At 37.3% G+C, this 21,421-nt stretch overlaps 1 protein-coding gene across 9 annotated transcripts in view; it reads left to right on the top strand.

Annotated features, from left to right (window-relative positions):
• CEP170 (centrosomal protein 170) overlaps positions 1–14,200 on the top strand; it is a 95,605-nt gene extending 81,405 nt beyond the window's left edge. For 4 of the 9 annotated variants that reach the window (XM_042023000.1, XM_042022998.1, XM_042023001.1 and 1 more), the window contains 6 exons: positions 1,687–1,864; positions 3,285–3,452; positions 3,725–3,813; positions 7,690–7,783; positions 10,615–10,666; positions 12,181–14,200. In XM_042023000.1, the coding sequence (XP_041878934.1) occupies positions 1,687–1,864; positions 3,285–3,452; positions 3,725–3,813; positions 7,690–7,783; positions 10,615–10,666; positions 12,181–12,467 (868 nt within the window). In that variant the 3' untranslated portion in view covers positions 12,468–14,200. The remainder of the gene's footprint in view (positions 1–1,686; positions 1,865–3,284; positions 3,453–3,724; positions 3,814–7,689; positions 7,784–10,614; positions 10,667–12,180) is intronic. The other 5 variants (XM_042022999.1, XM_042022997.1, XM_042023005.1 and 2 more) reach the window with 5 other exon arrangements.
• Positions 14,201–21,421: the final 7,221 nt, after the last annotated feature.

Genomic DNA, 21,421 nt, shown 5'->3' with positions numbered 1-21,421 from the left:
TAAGTCTTAGTTAATTGATGCTACTTTTGATTATGGTGTTTAATGACATTTTTCTTCTGGAAAATTTGCTGATAATTGAAATCTCCTGGTTTTATTTTCTTCACAAGTACTCATTAAATACCAGAATTTGTCCCAGAAAATCAAATGTGAATAGTAGCAACTTCTCTATTTCAGGAAAAAGTTAGATGATTGTATGAGACAAAGGAAGTAGCTGTTTTAGTATCTCTACTACTAAGAATATTGGACTTTTAATGGCATATATAAGAACATGAAAGATAAATTAAATTAACCCAAAAGCTATAATAAATAAGTTAAATTAACTAATGCAGTAATAGGCACTTATCATATTTTAATTTATTTAAATGAGCAATTGACTTGTCTTATGCTTTACTGTTCCAGTCTTTAGTAGTTCAAAATCAGAAATACTGTCTTGAGTGGTCACAGTTAATTGCCACATATTTGTTTACAGCCATATTCCAATTATATGTGTATCTAAGCCGCACAAAGTTGCACTTCATTGTAGATTGCTGATGGTTACTCGCAAAATCCAATGTTGGAAATTTCTCTAGTTACGTTTGCCTGTCTAGTTGAAATTCTGTTCACTTAGTCTTAGGCCAGTAGTGTCCATTCTTTTTGACTTGAAGACAAAGTGAAAATAATGAGCAGAAGGAAGCTCACCTTGAAAAATGCATCTCAGTTGAGCCCGGGGTGTGTCACTGTCGTGTGGCTGTGCACCTCCTCCCACTTGAGTGGTGGGTGCTGCGCGTCACCGAGTCCTCGGTGGCACAGAAGTGGCACTGTCGGCTTCTGTGCCTTCAGTGCTGTCGGGCAGAAGTGTGAAAGGGGATCACCTGGAAGTCTGCTCTTCTCAACTGTGTGATCCAAGCTGGAGATTCAGGGTGTCATAATTAGTAAGGGTTTTTAGCTTTTGCTTTGTGGGGTTTTTTTGTCTTGTTCTCTCTTCCTTTTGGGGTGTCCTGGGGAGGAGTAGCACAAGCAGAGCTAGCCAAGTTTCCTCCCTGTGCTGAGCAGAACACAGAGCAAAGCTGGTTTTTTGGTGTGGTGAATCAGAAGAAAGTAAAAGGAACTTTTGGCTGAGAATTCAGCTGTATTTTTGTAATGCTATCATATCTGGGTTTTTAAAGGTATGTTCTCTTTTTCCCACTGAAAAACTTGTCTTGATTAAATTTGAGGATTTAGGGAATTTCAAACACATGGGAAGCTTGTTTTGAGCAAGCTGCAGGGCTGCTAGAAAATCAGAGGTCTTGAAAACGTTTTTTTCAAGTTGGCAAACTAAGGTATAAATTAAATGCCTTCTGAACATTTCAGATTTACTGCCATATTACAGGTCATGTGTGCAGTATTTTCAGCATATTTCCTATGCATCCTCTGTGTTGGAGATACAGCATATTGCATGCATCTGTCTGAATCCTGGGAAGAAAACTAGAATATTCTGTCTTTTGAGATTGCCTTGCACCTTCTTCCTCCAGAAAGGCATGCTTTTAAAAGCTTCAGACAGAATTTGCTTTTATGGTTCTACAGATAATCTTTCTGTTTAGAAAGGCATGCACGTTTTCATAGCACGGTTGTCAGGAACTAGAACTTCCAGCCTCAAAGGCTGCAGATTGGGCTCTACTGGCCCAAAAGCGTTTGTAGGGGAGAATGTAACACTCTCTTTATTACTAGGATCAGTCAAGATCTGGCTCTCATCGCACGGGAAATCAACGATGTAGCAGGAGAGATAGATTCAGTGACTTCATCAGGCACTGCCCCCAGTACCACAGTAAGCACTGCTGCCACCACCCCTGGCTCTGCCATAGACACTAGAGAAGAGGTAGGAGATCTTCATGGAGAAATGCATAAGGTTCTTCCTTTTCTTTATTTCTTTTGCTTTTAGCATTTTGCATAGCCTTTTTAGTTACTTCCACTCAACCCATATGCATGATCTCTACATTGTTTTTTTGATTTAAAGTTCCTTTACATTTCAACAAACAACCCAGAAGTTACCCTGTGAACACAGCTTGTCAAAAGGATGCCATACTGTCTGTCTCTTTTTTTCCACGAAACATAGGACAAGATAGTTATTTGTTTCCTGCTTGTCTGTAGCCTTAGATACTGTTGGATGGTATCTAAGTGCATTTAAAGATACTAGTGTATATGCAAAACTATATATAAATGTATACATTTAATTCTTTGCAAAGCTATTAAAAACAAAAAAGTCCCTCTTTTCACAGGTGACATAAAACTTTCATCTTCTGAACACTGAAATATTTAGGTACCATCAGTTAACTTTAGATTTTCTTTCTTAATAACATTGTCAAAAACTGCCTTGAAGTAAGTTTGCTTTATGCTTCTAACAATTCTTATTTTCTTTGCCTACCTCTGATGTGCTGTTCTATGAATATATTGACTAATGTGTTCTAGTAACCATCACAGGTCTAATGCTGGTAAACATGTTAATCTGAATTTAAATCATCACTTTCTACCATGTTACAATTCACCATAATAATGCGTTGTAAATGTTTAATGCATTTTTTTCTTCATAGTATTCCTTTCAAAATGTGTTTTATTCATTTTTGTGTGCATAAATTTTGGTTAATACACTAGTTTACTGTGGTTAGTTTAATACTGCCTTTTTCTGTGGAAAAAAAGATATAAACAGCAATAAGAAATCTGTGAGTTGGGTACTCCGAAAAATTATAAATTCACTCACATAGATTTTGGTTTTAATTCTCATGGACTGTGGGTAAACTTTAAGGAAGTAAAACACACCTTTTCTCAGATCCAGTTAGATCACTCCAATTTTTTTATTATTAAATAATTCTTTTCTTCTTCAAAAAATACAGTGCATTGTGTACATACTGCAGGTGGCAGTATCTCCTTTAGGTAGTGTAGGTCTTTCTGTAACGCTGTGACTAATTTGGAAAAAAAACCCTAAATTTCAGAGTACTCTTCTTAATTCCACAGATATATTCCATTAATCAAATGAATAAATTGTTCAGTACCAGTTTATAGGTAGCTATTGTATCACCTGCCAATAAGCAAAATTTCAGTGGGGTAGTCTAAATTTGCCATGTATGTCTGATACTTTAAAAAAACCCAAACATTCACTTGTACAAGATATTCTGACACAAGAGATGATCATTTTATACTATAGAAGACAACAGAATGATTATTATTTGATAGGCATCTTATAAACTGTTTTAGGAGAAAAAACCCCAGTAGTCTGATTTTTGGATGTATCCAGTAGATTTCATGAACTTCATTTTTCTTTTATCCTGCAGTTGGTGGACCGAGTATTTGATGAAAGTCTCAATTTTAGAAAAATCCCTCCAATAGTGCATGCGAAACCCCCGGAAGGGAATGGTCGGCCTAGTGATGCCAGACCTCAGCTGACAGAGGCCCTCGATCCCCCAACAATTACCCGCAGAAGGACTTGGAGCAGAGATGAAGTGAGCACACAACAGAATGTCTCGATTTTAAGCTTTTACAATTATCTCCCCACTTAATATTCTAGCCATTTTCCTGTCTCTCCTACCTCTAGCAGGTGGCATTAATATTGGAAAAAATTGTGTATTATTTTATTGGCAAAATGTTCAAATATCATGGTATATGATACCAATTAAAACATAAGTAAGATTTTTTTATAGTTAAAGATACCAAAATATATGGAATTGTTACTATTAAACTAATAATATCCTTTCTTATTAAAAACTTCTTGCAGGTTATGGGGGACAGTTTGCTGTTGTCCTCAGTCTTCCAGTTTTCTCGCAAAATAAGACAATCCATAGACAAAACAGCTGGAAAAATCAGGTGGGTTTTCAAAAATTACTATTATTGCTGAAAATGTCTCTTCTCATCAACATTCCCAGCAGTAAAAAAGATAATATAATAGACACAGAACAAATGTAGGTAGTAGAAACTTGTATTTTAAAAAAGCACTGTTAGCTAGGGGTTTTTTTAGAATTCAGAAAGATTTGGAATGAATACTTTTTCCATTATTCCTTCTTTTTATTTCACTTTATATGAAGAGGAATATCAGGAAAGTTTACATGGACAGAACAACATCCGTCATACTTCCAGCAGAGGAGCTGTAACTAGTAAAAGCAGCAAAATACTAACATATCTGAAGATTGTATTCTCATGGGAATACCAAAAATGATTTGACCGTAGAAATCAAGAAGAAAACTTATAATAATCTATATAAATTGGTAAAAACTGTAGGTTAACTGCCATTTCCAGTCCTAGTTTCTAGTAGGAAGAGTATCACCAAGTGAAGAATCAATTCTTTAGAAGCCTGTAACTCATTTTTATTATGCTATTCTAAGGATTTTTGTGAGTTGTTTTTACTGGTGATTAACAGGTAATGTTAAATCTAGGTCTTACACATTTCTGATTAATTTGCTGATCTTAAAATGTAAGACAGCTACTACTGAATGTAATAATAATGTGATCATGTATGATATTACAAATACAAGCATACGTACAAATATTTTATACATACTTAAAGGGGAATTGCTTTGTTTCTATAAAAATGCAGTAAATTCATATTAATAAGGAATTATTTAGCATATTCCCCAGGGTTATGTTCAAGACTTTCTTTTCCTCAGAATGGATTTGAATAATACCATGTTATTCATAATTTCATTTATATTTTGAATCAGAAAAGCAGCACTACTTTTAATATTGTTTTTTAGGGAGCATATAAGGCAGCTAGTACCTGTTACAGATTTTTACCTTAGCTTTGTTTTGAAATACATTAGTTCAGCCAGCTGGTGTGCTGCTATTCCTCTTTCTGGAATTAAGCCAGTTGAAATTTCTGCCCCGAATAGTTACAGTGTCTTCATAAAAGAGGTGCCCCAGCCCTCTGATTATCTTTGTGGCCCTTCTCTGGACTCCCTCCAACAGGTCCATGTCCTTATTTTGTGAACTCCAGAGGTGGATGCATCACTCCAGGTGGGGTCTCACCAGAGCAGAGCAGAGGGGCAGAATCCCTTCCCTCACCCTGCTGGCCACTCTCTGTTGCAGCTCAGGATACAATTGGGTCTCTGGGCTGTGAGTGCGCATTGCTGGCTCATGTCCAGCCTCTCATCCTCCAGCACCCCCAAGCCTTTCTCTCCAGGGCTGCTCTCCATCTATTCTCTACCTAGCCTGTGTTTGTGCTTTTATATGTCACAATGAGTTTGCAGGAGTTTTCAGAGGTTGTGAAGGGAAGAGGTAAGGAGGTTTTGTGGTGAGAAGATCTGCGCGGTGTTATCAGTGCTCTGCTGTGTGAGTGCAGTGTCATGGGCTTGTCTTGTAGCAGGCACGTGCCTCTTCACTCAGGCACAACCTAAGCAAAGCAGTCATGTTGGCCTCTGCTGTTTGCTGTGCATCCTGCAAAGTGCACCGAAAGAAAAATGGGGATTGAGCATAATCAAGTAAGATTTGCCTCAGAAGGTAGGGAGAAGCAAGAGAAGAAGGCAACAGGCATTTATAAATACATTCTTTTAACTTGAAAAGTATGGTTAGAAAGAGGAAGAGCAAAGTTGAAAGGAAGTTAGAACTAGCTAAAGGAAGAATTCAAAAAGATGAAGTAAAAAGAAATAGGCTTCCTAACTTTATAGTAAAAACAAATTGGCCTGTCCACTTTATAGTTTAAATAATAACAGTTTCAAAATTTCTAATTAATGCTTTCATTTTGTTTCCTTCTTTTTTAATGAAATGACCAATTAAATGAGAACTTTTTAAATTTTAAATTAGATAATTTAATTTTAAAATAGAAGTAAGAACATTAGCTCTAAAAACACCACATACAGAAGCAAAGGCACTAATCACATACATCAGAACATAACATAGAACATGGCAAGCAGGAAGATGAAAAATCACACAATGTCACAATAGCTTACCTTTTTTTTGTGCTAGTGCTGTTTACTGCTAAATAAAGCCTTATTTTCTATGTTCCTGCTGATTTCCAGGGTGATATAAATGCTATTATATTAGAGAAAGTATAGCTGTGTAAGTGTCTGTATACTGAGTCAAGTATTTCGAGAAGTTGCCTTTTTTTTTTAATTACGATCCTTTAAAGGATTTCATTGTCTCTGCTTTGTTTTCTTCTTTTTTTTTAATGTGTATTTGGACTCCTCAATGACAGGCAAACACTAAATTATCCATTATATTTGAACTTTCTGGTATCCAAGTTTGCAGTTGTATGACTTTGCAAGCTTTTTCACTCCCAGAACATAAAAAAATTCGCCAGACATCTGATGATGAACTTTTTCAAAAGATGATGACCCTAGTTAAGGCCATAACATGTTTCATGCTTTCTTCAGTGCAATTTTGATTACTTTTAATTTATTTATTCCTTCCTGAAGAAAAAGTATGTATTAATGTTTACTCCTTGTATGCTTTGTACGTGAATACACCCGAGTCTGGCAGAAGTGGTCACTTGCCTCAATCCCATGACATTGTGTCATCAAAGTAGCACTTCCTTGCAGTGAAACCTCTGACATAAACACGTTCCAAAGCAGCAGGGTGTGAAGACCTCAAAGACAGAAGAGTTAAAGCAGCTTCTGGATGAGTGGCCTACAGACATTTGTGCACTGATAAAATAAGGCAGGGTAGCTATTTTGCAAAATTAGATATTCTTGGCAGGGTAATATATGGAGAATGAAATTCTCCATAGGATATACATAACTGAAGAAAGGTGAACAGAAATGCAGTACTAAGTCTCACAGCTTTCTTTCAAATTCTTAGTCTTTGTGACATTCACTCTATCGCGAACTTCCAACTTAAAAAGTATTTCTTCAGAGACCTAGTTACAGTAACAGTTTCTTTAAAATGTGCTGCTCTTTGACCATGATTTGAAATTGGCTGGTTTGTTTGCTTAGCAGTTTTACTGCAGCTGTTTTTGAACTTTTAACTGTGAAATACCAGTTAGAGAAGAAGTGGATTTGGACACCTCTGTGTCATCATGGTGTCACTTCACAGACCTTAAATATCTGCACATTGCTTTTTTTTGCTTTTTCTTTTCCAATTGTGTCAATGAAGAAAGTTTAAATTATTATATGACAATGGAAACAAAAATTTTATCAAGCAGGGAACTGAACATAAAAAATAGGAATCTCACAGTATGCTTTGGGGTTTTACAATTTGAAGTGACTTCTTTAAACATTAATACGAGTGATACTCATACTACTAAAACATACATATATATATATATAAAATTTACATATTAAGACTTTACAATAAAAACTTCTTCTATGAAATGCATTTTTGTAATTTCCTAAAGTGTTTTAATTTTTTATTAATATAAAATACAAGTGTAAAAGTTGAATTCATTTATCTTATGTTTTGCTATTGTTGTAAAATGCAGTATTAATGGGGAATTTTCTCCCTACAGTAAAATAGGTGGCTTTTTAAAAAATGTGTCAGTGCTGGAGGACAGAATCAGCTGTGTCTGTATATATATACACCAATTACTTAGCTACAGAACTGCCATTTTAATGTCAATAATAATGATTTTGCTGAAAGCCTGTATGCTTCCCTGAAAATTTTAACTGTATGGTTAGATTCTATCAGGTTTCAATATTTTACATTTTACTTCCATTCAGTACTCCTAGTGCTGTTTTCTCCTATCATGTTATTTAATCTTTCAGTTTATTTTGTGGGTTTTTTTCTATTTTAAACATACTGTTGTATTTCTTCTAGAATATTATTTAAGGACAAAGACAGAAACTGGGAAGAAATTGAAAACAAGCTACGAGCTGAAAGTGAAGTTCCTATTGTGAAAACATCAAGCATGGTATGAATCTTCTGGGACTGATTATGCTGCTCATCTAATGGCTAAGTAATCAGTAGAGGAATGTGTTGTTTTCAATGACATAAGGGCAAAAATTGTTAAAAGGCTTTATTTAGACACTAAGTACATTTCAAGAATAAACCTAATCTTTAATAATTATTAAGACTTACTGTCTCATAAAGAAACAAGTAATTGTTCAGGGAAAATTCAGATAAAGAGTGCAGTTAAAGGGATTCAGACTATATATAGACCATCAGTATATTTGTTTAACAAAAGGTAACAACCGTTATTTTGGATGTTAGATTGCTTTTGGATGAACTTGGTTTACAATCTAAAAACTACTTTACCTACTAATCATTAATACTTAGTATATAATACTTAACACTATTAATACTGATTATTAATACTTCGAGAAGTTGTTGTGTTCTAATACACGTGATGAAAATAATCCATAGACACATTGCAATAAAAGGACTCTTCAGTGAAAACTAATCCCATTGGTTTTGTCTGGAAGTGGTAACCATAGGGTGCCCACTAGAACTCTAGCTGTTTTATGTAAAAGCCTAATAACATAAATCAGCTATGGTTTATGGCCCAATTCAGGCCATGTCATGACCAGACTGTGTGACAGTGTGAGGGGACAGACCACACATTGTGTCTCAGTACACTTCTCCTATGCTTCTAAACACAGAGTGTAGAGTGTGAAAAACATCCTTGCATGTGAGAGCAGGCAGAGCTGAGCTGCATTATCCATCTGCAGAGTCTTGCTCTTAAGAATGTCTGCTTACAGAGGCAGGTTTTTTCCTGGGAGAAAGGTGGGAAACTGCTCACATACTTCATATGGATTGCTCAGAACTCAAATGTGAATACATTTCCCCTGGCATTGAACGGGCTAGCACTTCTCTGTTAGCCCATCATCAGTTATTAAACTCCTCCAGATTGATTTTTCCTGGAAGTATAAAAAACTTGGCCTGTAATTTCTGCAGAATGGTGTATTTATCAAGAGCAATCATTAGTGACTCAGTATTATAATTTAATAGGTTTGCTGATAGTTTCTTAATTAAAAAAATTAATTAAGCAAGTTCATGGAAGTTTCTAATTTTAGAAATATTACAATATAAGGAGTTTCTCTTATCCATGTGCAGAATAAGATCCAAATTTAATGTTTTATATTCTAACTGCCCTGAATATGGGGTTTTAAGACACTCCTTAAAAAAGAAAAAAGGTTAGTTGTGTATTTACTCCTAAATTCAGCATTTTATTAATTTTTTTCAATGTATTGAAGCATCTTGCATTGCTTGAAAGTTTTTGGGTTGTTCGGCAGTTTTTTGTCTGTGCACTGATTTTCAAGTTTCTGCTTAGTTTTCAGAGCAGTATATTTTCCAAATGCAGTGCTTAATTTCACCACAGAACATTAAAAGTTAAGAGAGACAGTTGTAAGTGATGTTTGTTTTGTCCTTGGAACATTTATGTCCAGCTCAGATGGGAAATCTACTAAAAGATATGACTGCATAAAGATAATCAATCTCTTTGCCACCCCTGAAAATCACAGTACTTAGTACAGAACAGCTTTCTGAAATGGATTAATGGTTTTCTGAAATCAGTGCCTTTGAAAATTCTCAGCTTTAGAATACCACTGACAGCTCTCCTCAGCAGTTGGATTAACACTATTGTCCAGTGTAGGATCCTTCAATTGTAGGATTTATGTATTTATATTAATATAAATATGCTAATTCTATAACTAGGAAAGTGACTCGGGGAAGTGGTCACAGCATCAAGCCCGCCAGAGTTCCAAAAGCATTTGGAAAATGCGCTCAGGCACATGGTGTGATCCTTTGGGTGTCCTGTGCAGGGCCAGGAGCTGGACACAATGATCCTTGGGGGTTCCTACCAGCTCAGGATATTCTGTGATTCTGCAGCTTAAGATGTAGTACATTTAATGACTGCCATGTTTCTGAGTGTGTTGCTGTGGCTGTGGCTGTGTTAGCACAGTGGAGAAAAATCTGTAAGGCAGAGGAGTGCTGAGGCCCCAGCACTGGTGTGCTGTGCGGGGTCTCATGGTGACAGGGCCAGTGGGTGCAGACAGAACCTTGATGCAGTCATCTCACTGTCTGACTCACATCTCTACAACCTTACAAATCACTCTGTTCCATTTAATACTGAGTTCATCCTGTAACTCTCCTTTCAAGGTCTGCTGTTACTTTGCCCGATCTCTACAGAACTGTGGTGTCTGTAAGTCTGTGCTTGAGCAGAGGTGGCACAGGCAGATGAGCAAGGGTCAGAATGAGGCCTTGTGGACAGCAGCAGGCAGTCAGTGCAGAAGGCTCTGGATTTCTGAGTGGGACATGGCTCTCCAGCCTCCAGCACAGCCACACAGGACCCCTCGGGTACATGGCTGGGCCACCACCAGTAGGGATGTTCTTGATGCCAGAAGGGACAATGCAAATAGCAAATTGCAGTTGCTGAAGGTGGGGAGGGTGATTTGTTCACTACTGAGAGGTAGTTTAAATCTCTTCTTCCATAATGGAAATTTCCATTATTTTTCCATCATGGCCTTAAGGTGGGACCGGGGAGATTCAGATTAGGTATTACAAAAATACTTTTCACTGTTAGAGTGGTCAGGCATTGGAACAGGTTGCCCGGAGGGGTGGTGGAGTTACCATGCCTGGAGTTGTTTAGGAGGCATCTGGATCTGACACTGGGTGATGATTTAGTGGTTTAAGGGCTGCAGTGGCAGTGCTGGGGGGACAGCTGGACTTAATACTTCAAGGTCTCTTCTGACCTCAGCAATTCTGTGATTCTATGATAATGAAACATGGTTGTTTCTTTTCTAGGAAATATCATCAATCTTACAGGAACTGAAACGAGTTGAGAAGCAGCTCCAAGGTACAAATCTTTTTTCACTTTTCTGTGGTTGCTTGTTTAAATTTTTTTAATAGACATCAATATGTGTATATATATACCATGAAACAAAGTTTTTTTTCGCAGTATCAGTTTTATGCATTTATATCATGTAACTGCTGATACATTTGATAAACAAACATGGCTGGGCTTTTTTAAAAGCAGAAGAGTGATCATATCTTTTTATATGGGTGATAAAAGGATAAATAAGTAGTCCTGAGAATCCCAAAGGAATTATTTGTGAAACATTCTTAATAGAATATTTTTGTGGGTAAATATTGAAGAATAGGTGATAGAGAATCCTGAGATCAGGCTTTATAAAATAAGCTGTTCACATCAGTAATACCCTCATGTGTAGCACAATTCAGTATAAGGAATGCACTGAGACATAATCTGTAGGAAACCTCAAAAAAACCCACAAGTGTCTGTGTTACAGTAAAATGAAAATTTAGAATTAGCTCTTGACATCTTCCCTTCACACTGCAAAATCCAATCTTTGTAACTGTGGAGCCCACAGACTACAAAATTGAAAAGTTACTTAGGCTTTTCACACACAAAGTCTTATCTATATATAAAGTGGAAAGAAGTATGTTTTTCTTACAAGGTCTGCTATTTAATTATTTAATATTATTTAATATTGTTTAGTTATTTAATATTAATGTTACATATATTCCATTTATCAAAGTAAACTTAAAACTGAGTATTTTTTTAAAAAGAAGTCGCAGTCTTATTTGTGTATTGTTTATACTTAGTTTACTGTTTAATAACAATGGTCGTCAAATGGATTAGTGGTCCATGCTTATCATTATGATGTTAGTTGTAAATTTCTTATCTTTTTTGTTTTTAGTATTCAGATTTAATCCTATTGCAAAACATTTTTTTTAAAAGAATGTTTCAGGAGGAGTCATTAACCACCTTTAGAGACAAATTAGTAATAAATGTTAGTGTATTTTTGAAAATAAAAAAGAGTTCTGTTAAATGTGACAAATATGTTAATAGTATAATTATAATAGTATAATAGGTGCTTCAGTTTGCCCTCACTGAGTAGCTAAATGATCGCTCTTTTATACAAATTTGGTTCAATCATGGAATCAGCAACTATGGCTGTTTACTGGGGGTGAGGTGGAACAAAGCATGATAAAATCGTAACATCAGGGGGAAAAAACCACTTAAATTAAAATTCCCTTTTTCGGTCCCTATGACCTTATCGTAGGTAGTTCATCATCTCTGTTTCCTGTCCACACATCAGGCAGTGTTTAGTTTGTGCAGTTTCATTTCAGCTAAGTTTTAATTTATGTAATTGCTTTTGAATATATGTATCAGTTTACAGCTATGTTGGATACACCATTTCTTTGTCATGGGCAGCACACATAAAATCTCGCGTCTGTCATCATAAAAATAAAAGTGTAAGATAAGGATTTCCATATTTTTATAGTAACAGAAAATTGTATTTTTTATGGCTTCTTCCCTATCCTTCTCATCTTCTCTTGATTGCTTAGCAATTAATGCTATGATTGACCCTGATGGTACCCTGGATGCTCTGAGCAACTTGGGATTCGCCAGCCCCGTGTTACCAGTTCAGCCGAAGCCGAAGTCCAGCCCTGTTTCCCAAGGCCCCCGCCCTCCAGCGCAGCCAAACTGCCAGCCCGAGGCTCGGGCTGCTCGTCCCGCCACCGGCCCAGTGGCAGCGGAATTGGAAAATGCTGAATCCGAGGCAGATTTCAGCATACATTTCAATAGGTTTAACCCAGATGGGGAAGAAGAAGATGCCACCCTGCGTGAGTGACATCTCAGTGTTTGATACAAAAACCTTTCATGTGGAATGTTTAGAAAATCAAGGAAAACTTACAATGTTCGTTTTTATAATTAAAAAAAAAAAAGGCTTGGTCAAACAGCAGTTGTTTTATTAAACCAGTTTTCTTTAATTGTGATGCTTTGATTGTCACACAAATCCTTTTCAAATCATAAAGATATGCATAGATACAGTGTAGGAAAGCAGATTGTGGCAGGTTTGCCCTTTGTGGTTGTGTGCTTTGCAAAAGAATTATTATATCAGCAGTTTTCCCTTAATAGATTTATTTCTTTTTAAAAGCCATGCAAGCAGTCTAACATTTACTGAAAACCCCAAATCTCTTTGCCAAGCTGCTCTGATGAATGGACTTCCTCCTCTAAAGCTTGTACAGAACTGTTGAACAGTTACATTTGATTCTGAATTAGATGATTTATATAGGAAACATTATCTTTGACTACAATGACACATTACTGCGAAAGTAAGACAGATTTTAGAAAGCATTCATCCTCACGTACTGGAAAATCTCAAACAGTTCTGTGGTTTATGTAACCTTGTTGCTGCGTAAATTGTCTTGGGGTTTACAAATAAGTTCACATATTATGTTTGCACTAAGATTTGCTGGGAGTGGTAGGTGAACATATCGATATCGTTGAACAGCAAGCAGTGTTTTGGTGTATATACAAAACTGATAATACTGTCCTTGTATTATCATTACAGTGTTTTAATCCACTTTCTGAAAAGACTATTTGGCACTTTTTGATCTTCTTCAAAAGTCTTTTTGATGTTAACGAAAGTAGAAGTGTTTCATATCTCATATCTGTCCAAATCTTTGTTGAAACTAGGAAACAAATTTAAACATATAGTAATGTGGGACATATTAAAGCATATTGAGCCAAATGGGCTCTCACCAATCCAAATGCAACATAAGCTTACAGAAGAAATTACTGTTTATTTGGAATGATCATGAGATGTAAAATTTTCTTTAGGGGACTTGGAAATAGAGTTGTCATGATTTGCTTGATCGATAGATGCACTCCCAAGCAAATGGTTTTATTTGCTTCTGTATATTTTCCTGTAGTCTTGCTAGTAAAGCTGTCCCTGTCTTACATATTTAAAAGGATTCTGAACGATGACTGCTAACATGGACATTTTGCTTATTATCACTGAAAAGCAAGTCTATTTAAAGTTTCCTATATAAGCCTTATTTTCCTTATCAGTTGTCCCAGTAACTTAACATTTGGAAATAATAATAAAAATTAAAGTAAATTACTTTGTATTTCCAGAACACTGTAATTTGGAGGAATGTTTTTTCTGTTAAATGTAACTAATAGACTGGAATTTTCTTATGTTTGCATCAATCTCTATATATTAAGGTTAAAGATACAGTTTTGCAGCTTTTATGAAATGGTCTTTAATATTTCAGCAATAATCCTATATGAGATTTGTTTTTAAAAAAACCTACTTTCTCAACGCTTTTAAATTGTACAGGCTTTCAGAAATCAGTAAGAGTTGGACCAGTTAATAAAGATGCAAAAACTTTTTTTGTAGAGATGTAAAAACAAAACCACTAATCTGTTGTATAATGGATTTCATATTTTCTTTAAAAAAAATTAAAAGCAAACAGTCTTCATGTATGACTCAATATGCTCTACTCCAGCTAACTGTGGGAGCCTGAATGACACTAGATTACAGAGGCTACAGGAAAACTTTTTGGAGGTGCAGAAGGGCAAAAATAAATGGAAACTAGAGCTAGGTGTTGAAAACTGAGTGTACCAAACCATCACCATAATTCCTTCTTTTGTTTAATGCTTGGGAACATAATTTTTCTGCAGATTCAAGTGAAAAGTAGGAAATGGCTAGGAAGGATTAAAGGTGCAGGCTCTTCATATGAGATTCTGTTTGTGTTATTTCAGGCATTTTTACTTTTATGTTGTGTAATAAGCATTTTGCATTACTATGTTATTATTTTGTATGGACATGTTCTCCTTATTTATTTTTGTTACATTTATTATGTATGTTATTTTGTTATATGCATTTACAACTCCATTTTTAAATAAAGTGTTTCTGGAACTTTACAAATGTGTGAATATGTAATTGAGAGCTGGGAAGTTCACACAATCTTCCTGCAGACTAACTCGCCTTTACTGAAGTAGGAAATTACATTTTTTCATAAATATCTTCTCTCCAGAAAAAGTTCTGTTACTGCTGCCAATGCATCATTTATTCTGTGCTGACAGTATTGGCTCATTTTCTTGTACTCAGGTTCTTTTCCACACTTCAATTGATTTTGTGTGCAAAGCTAGAGGCAAAAATAATCCAGTATGCCAGTCACCAAACAGTGGCTGTTTCCCTTTGTAGAATGAAAGGGAGTTTTAGTGCACCTGCCAGCTGCAACAGTAGATGGTTATCAGACTGCTTTCCCTCTGCTTCATATACTGGAAAACTTTATTGAGCATTCTAATTTGACTCCAGACTGGTGCCTTTTTTTCTTCTGTCCCAGGTTTGACTCTATGCATTCTTTTCCTGCAAGACACTAAATTGCATTTTCTTAGCTGGCTTCATGCAGGAACAAAACCTTGAATTTAGTAAAAGCTCCAAGAATTTCTTCCTAGGTTAAGCATTTCAGTGTTGCTGAGCTTTGCTGTGGCTTAACATCAGCTGCTCTGATCTTGCTTCTGTGTATTTTTCCTTTATATCCCAGCTTGATGGCATTAAGACAGCACTAATGGCACGCAGTAACACTCAACAGCACTCAGCTCTGGAGGAAATTTTTACTGCTCTTCAGAGATGCCAGTTTAGTATAGTCAAAATTGTGAGAAGGTTACAAGGCTTTCCATTTGTGCAGGACTTTTTCATATTCCCCAGCTTCATGCTCTGCTATGATTTCCTCACTGGTTGCCAGTATCCCTCTGTCTTTGCAGAGGATAGGGGAGTGCACTTTTGGGCTTGTATTCTCATACGCAGACTCCCTGATGTTTAAGTGGAAGTGTAACTCTTCCCATGCGGTATTTTTATATGACCACTCTACTTGGAGCCAAGGTTATGCAGGGTTGTTGTTCAGAAGTCCTTAGGAAATCCAGCCAGATGGCATCAGTCTGTGCTCCCTTTAGACACCAGCAAGTGGTGCTGATGCACCAGGACACAGAGAAAGCAGAGTTCAAGCCTTTTCTGATCAGCACTGGTGGCTCCTCCCTTGGCTACATGCACTGCTCGAATTCTACACCCAACAGCTACTTGTAATGACGCTCACATCTAGCTGCAGTGTACAGAAATAAAGCTGAGGATATGACTTGTGTGCCTGACCTGATAACAGCAAGGTGGTGTTTCACCACTGCATGTACATTATACCAAAGCAACTGGTACTGCAGTCTCAGAAGAGAATGCTGCCCCATACCAAAAACTGACTTCCAGTCAATGCCTGTTGGAAGGCCTTTGTAATTTGAACTGGAGAGATTCTAAGCATAGGAAAGATCTACAATTATTGCTTTGGCATGCAGCCATGAAAAGAAAGGTTGTTCCTTCATGCAGGAATGCATGAAGCAGTCAGTGACATGGTGTGTACAGTAAAAGGAGGCCACTCACTGCCTGCCAAGGAGTTTTTATTCCACCAAGTCTTTTGTATCTGAAGAAACTTACAAGGAAGAAACTTAGCCACTCACCATACAAGTTGCGTAGCTTAATCTTGATGAATAACCAGAGTTTTTGAAATGTAAGGATGTCACCTTTGACTTCAAATAGAGATAGATCTGTAAATGCTGACAGCATTACAGTCCTGGTAGTTCAGCCACGATTGCCAAATATTAAATACATCCGACAATGTCTGTCTTGGCAGTATTGTCCAAGGACAGCTGCCTAATGCTGAAGAGCATTTCCAGCTGCACTAGCTCAGTAATCTTGTAAAAGAAATTTTTGTTTTCAACTTGGTAAGCCTTAGCCAGTGCTGTTCCTGCCAGTGACAGCCAACAAAGCACTGGTTGGGGAGAAAGGCATTTCCTTTTCAGATTCTTTTTTCACTAGTCATATATTTTGGGAGGAAAAGATGCATTTAGCAAACAAGTGGGATAATGCATCCCTGGAAATACTTTAAAGCAGGTTAAGAGAACTGGAAGCCTGCTGTCAAAGATCTTTACCTGTTCCAATGAGACCAGAGTTAACAGTGAAAAACTAAACCCAGTGCTTGCTTTGTCCTGCTGGCAGTTTCATGAGCAGTTACTATTTTTTGGAATAGTTCTTACCTCATGTCTGAGGAGAGCTCTTAAAATGAGAGGGTGTTACAAAATGCCCTCTCTGGGGCGCTGTATTAAAACAGGTGTTTGTAGTTATTGAATACCCTTATGGCAATATAGGGTGACATTTTCAAGTAATACTTGCCAAAATTATTCAAAACCTAAAGCCTTAAGGGTGGAGTGAGGGGTTATAGAGATTTTTTCGTTTCAGGGGTAGCCCCTACACTTCCACTTACCAATTAACATGTTCTTGCTGAGTTTGCTGCTCTTGTCTATCAATTCCTTAGGGCTAGCATTTTAGACCTATTTCAAAAAATTAGTACACGTGTTTATAAGGCTTTCTGCTACTATGGAATAGCTGAAAGTAACAGAAATCTAAAGATCTTTATATTAAAATACATTTTAATATATTTTGTAAATATTTTATGTAAAAAAATAACAGCTTAGAAGTAGAATTAATTATCTTTCAACCAAACTCTGATCTTAAGGGAAAATGTTATTATTTTAATTAATTTATGTTTTAAACAAAAATGGGCAACATGAGATTTCTAAGTTCTGTATGGACACATGGACCTGTATGAAGCCAAGCACAAAGAACAAGCATTATATATAAACTTACAAAAAGTTACCTGGTGACTTCACATTTCATTTTCAGCATCACTTCTGGGGTAGTATGATTTTTAAGTCAAGATAAATTCATTGAGGAAAGAATACAGACACGGATGTGAGATGTGGTTTGGGTTATTGTAGTGGTTTTGGTTCAAAATATCTATTACTCACTTATTTTGCTTCTGTGAGATAAGAATTAGGAGAAAGCAAAGCAGGCACAAACCTTAAACAGTTGCAGTACAAAGGAAAAGTTTTATTACTAACAGAATTAAAAGTAAAAAATAACAAGAAATTAAAGCAAACCTCCTCTTTCTCCTCCCTCAGGGTTTCAGTTCTTCTTTCTTTACTTAATGTCTGCAGGCTTCATCTGTTCCGGAGGAAACTTAGAGCACTAAAAGGGTTAATCTCACCCGTGCCCCGCAGCTGGAATTCGCTTATCGCTGTTGGTCACATGCTCTTTGCCGGGGAGAGGGGCAGCCTCAGCTGAATCTTTGGCTGCACTGGGGGGATGTGCAGAGCCGGGCCGCGCCGTCTGCACGTAACAGGGCTGTGGGGGGCCGCGGATGGAACAGGGCTGCACGGCTCCACGACGGCTCTGTCCATTCTTAAATGTGGTTTGTCCATTCTTAAATGTGGACCACAGAGGCATGTCAAGCTTTTTAAGTGGCTTAAAAAATTGTCAATATTCAAACTAGCCAGTTGATAGGTTCTGTCAAGTCATAGAGGAAGCTGTAAGCATCTCTTTGCGAAAGAATCACTTCCGTAGCTATGCTAATCCATGACAGTTATCCATGACTGATTTTGTTGAGCAATGAGGGAAATGACTGCAGATAATTCAGGAGGCTTTAAAAGTATTTAGAAATTAAATACCTTAATAAAGTTATTGAAGAAAATGTCATAAATGGTATTTCCCAGTATAGCAACTGATGCATAAATGAGCAGGCAGAATACCACATTCTCAGCAGACATTATTGGGTTAGGAGACTCAATAAAGTGCAAAAAGTTAAGCAAACTTTTAAAAAAAGCTTCTGAAAGAAATCACATGACAGATGAACAGAAGTCAGGGACAGTGGGGAGGGAACACAGTGTCTCCAGCCAGGGCAGTAGGCATGACTGAACCATGCAGTTGATTCAAGGCAACTTTAGCGCAGAGGAGGGCTGGAAGATGCAGGAGGCAGATAATAATTTGCCTGCAAGAATGGCACTTTCAGAGCTGGTAAGAAGCTATGTAGGAAAACACTTTTCCTGCTCCAAGGTGTGCCTCAGATGCAAGAGAGACCACAGCCACTCTGCTCCTTGGCTGGGGATGGCAGCTGGAAGTATGTGGGAGTTACTGCATGCATTAGTAATCACATCATTTTTCACTCTGCAGAATAGCTGGAGGTTCTCAAACTGACTGAAACAATAGACAGCACTTTCCATACAATGGAATAAAACCCTCCAAACAAATTCCTATCCCCCAGTGCAGTTTGTTTTATATTTATCTGAAATAATTTTTGGACTTCACAGACAATATTTAAGTAACCAACTAAAGATGCACGTGTATAATATTGTAATCTCATTACCTGCACGCTCGGGAACTTGAGTGCTAACAAAAATTTGCTGCACAATCATGTTCATTCTTTCTTTGTTTCCAAACATGCAAGGAATATACACAAACCAGGCCACTCATGTCATTGCTGCTGTCAGTATGATGGGCAGCTGAGAAGATGGTCATTTACAAAAATCCACTTTTTAACATGCAACTTATGTAGTATTCTTAACACCTAATAAGTTGCTTTCTTCCCATCACAAGTCTGAGGTAAAAGTGTTGCTGTAGTAACTTCTTGTGTTGACTTTCTAAGTGTACAAGCTCTTCAAATAAAGATCCTCTTCAACACCTTTGCAATTTTAAAAACACTGGGTTATATTGAAAATCTCATCTGAGGCTTCGCTGAAGTTACTACTCCGAGGGCAGCAGAAGTTCAAATACAAAATTGAAAACACAGCTTAGTGGCTTATCTCAGCCCTAATGTGAGCCCCAGGCATACAGACCTTTGGAGCCACATTTCAGGCTGCATAAGCAGGGTTTGCTCTTTGGTGCAAGCAGCATTTGTTGCTTGCAGTTTTGAGAATGTGTTTTTAGGCTTCCAAGCTATTTGAGTATCTATATTCCTAACTTTGTCCAGGTTAAGTATTTTATCACAGAATCATAGAATAACAGAGTGGCTTGGGTTGGAAGGGACCTTAAAGATCTTCTCATTCCAATGGGCAGGGAATTTGCTACCAGCCCAGGTTGCTCAAAGCCCCATCCAACTGACCTTGAACACTTCCAGGGGTGGAGCATCCACAATTTCTCTGTGCAACTTGTTCCAGTACATCAATACCATCGCAGTAAAGGTGTTTTTCCTAATGTTTAATCTAAACCTGCTCTCTTGAGTTTGAAGCCGCTTCCTCTTGTCCTATCACTACATGTCCTTGTAAAAAATCTCTCTCCATCTTTCTTGCAGGCTCACTTTAGGTACTGAAAGGCTGCAATTCGGTTACCCTGAAGCCTACTGTTCTCCAGGCTGAACAATCCCAATTCTCTTAGCCTTGTCAGAGAGTAAAGAGCATTTTCAAAGTTAAAAGTGACATGAACAAAGAAATCCATCATTTCCCTTTTAATGGTGAAGTGATTTGCTTCGGAAAATATGTGGATTTTATGTCACCGTCATATTATTGTCAATTAAATTATGCATTTGTCCCTTAATGCTCCAGCAGTGAATTACAAGTTCAGCAGAGCTGGTCTCCAAGGAGTCAATGGGAAGGTCCGTGCAGCTGAAGTTTTGTACTTGCTTATCTGGGTGCAAACCCAGATCACTACACTTTGGTTTTCACTTGTATGTGGTTATGTAAAATTCAGAAAAGCTTCCCCCCAGCACAAGTATTTTTAAATGAGTTGGTTATAAGCTTCAGCCTGACATTGCAAAAGCAATGATTTTAAAATTAGTGGGACAAAATTAATCCTGACTGACATCAATGAGTTCTTGTAATTGATATTTAAATTCCTCCAGATGAGGAAACATGCTGGAACTTGTCTTACTGCTTAAAATGCAATGAGTCAAAAAATGGAAGGCATAGGATAGTAGGAAAAAACCCCATAGAATAATAGGTATGATTAAAAAGCATATCTGAAGGGAATTTCTAATTAAGGATTTTCTCCAGGGAGACACGGAGAAAAGTTTGATGCTAAATGAATTATGGAGAATCACTGCAGATCCATGAACTGGTCTTAGCACTTTCTGGAGCCTCCCAGAGGGCAGTGCTGAGGACTAGCACAGATAATTTTACAAACATCAATATTGCTTGCAGGCTCTCACTGCAGTATCGAAGCCAAAGAAACAGTTACAAGATTTTACCTTCCAGTGGAGCTTTTCTTCTGAAATCTTTCAAGCACATCACAAACATTCATTCTGTTATGAAATATCTATGAGAAAATACTTCATCCTGGTGTCACAGATGGGAAAACGGACTCAGAAAAATCTCGTTTCCTCTCTAGAAAGTGCTGAGACAAGGCTCTGCCATCACTGAAATCTCAGTAAGTGACAACACACAGACTGATGGTACTAATAATGCACCAGTTGTTCTGACAGTGCCCATTTTTTAATGTCAAAGTTATCCCCAACTCCTGAGTGACTACGACAGAGCCAGAGACCTGCGTCTCTCTGGCCAGGTCAGTTTTGCTCACTTCTCTTTCCCCAGTGCACCTTGCTGGCATCTTTGGAGCTGCTGAGATGTGGCTACCTGACGCAGCGAGCTCATTAGCTGATCTTGGCAATCAGTTGCAGCAGGAGGCTAACTTGGCATTTTGGGATAGTCTCTTCTTTCTGTTAGCCATGGAGTTGTCGCACACATTGTCCTCAGGGCTGTGCATTTTTCAGAATTTCCACATCTCCTGAAAATTCCTTTTTCAGGTTTAGCCCTGTTTCTTTACAACACTGGATGCAGTGATATGTATCAGTTTTTATTTGAATTAATATGGTCTGCCTGTGCTTGAAGTGCTCTCATTCTCCATGCAAATTTTCTTGGTTTATGTGCATGTATTTAAAAGTGTCTAATTTTTTTTAATCTCAAGATTTAATGAACTAACAG

Source organism: Corvus kubaryi, unplaced genomic scaffold, assembly GCF_017639235.1.
Source record: "Corvus kubaryi isolate FWS band 111438036 unplaced genomic scaffold, C.kubaryi_AGA036_p1.0 37232, whole genome shotgun sequence".
Lineage (NCBI taxonomy): Eukaryota > Metazoa > Chordata > Aves > Passeriformes > Corvidae > Corvus > Corvus kubaryi.
The sequence above is the reverse complement of the archived record's forward strand: the minus strand, read 5'-3'. Positions and strand labels throughout refer to the sequence as shown.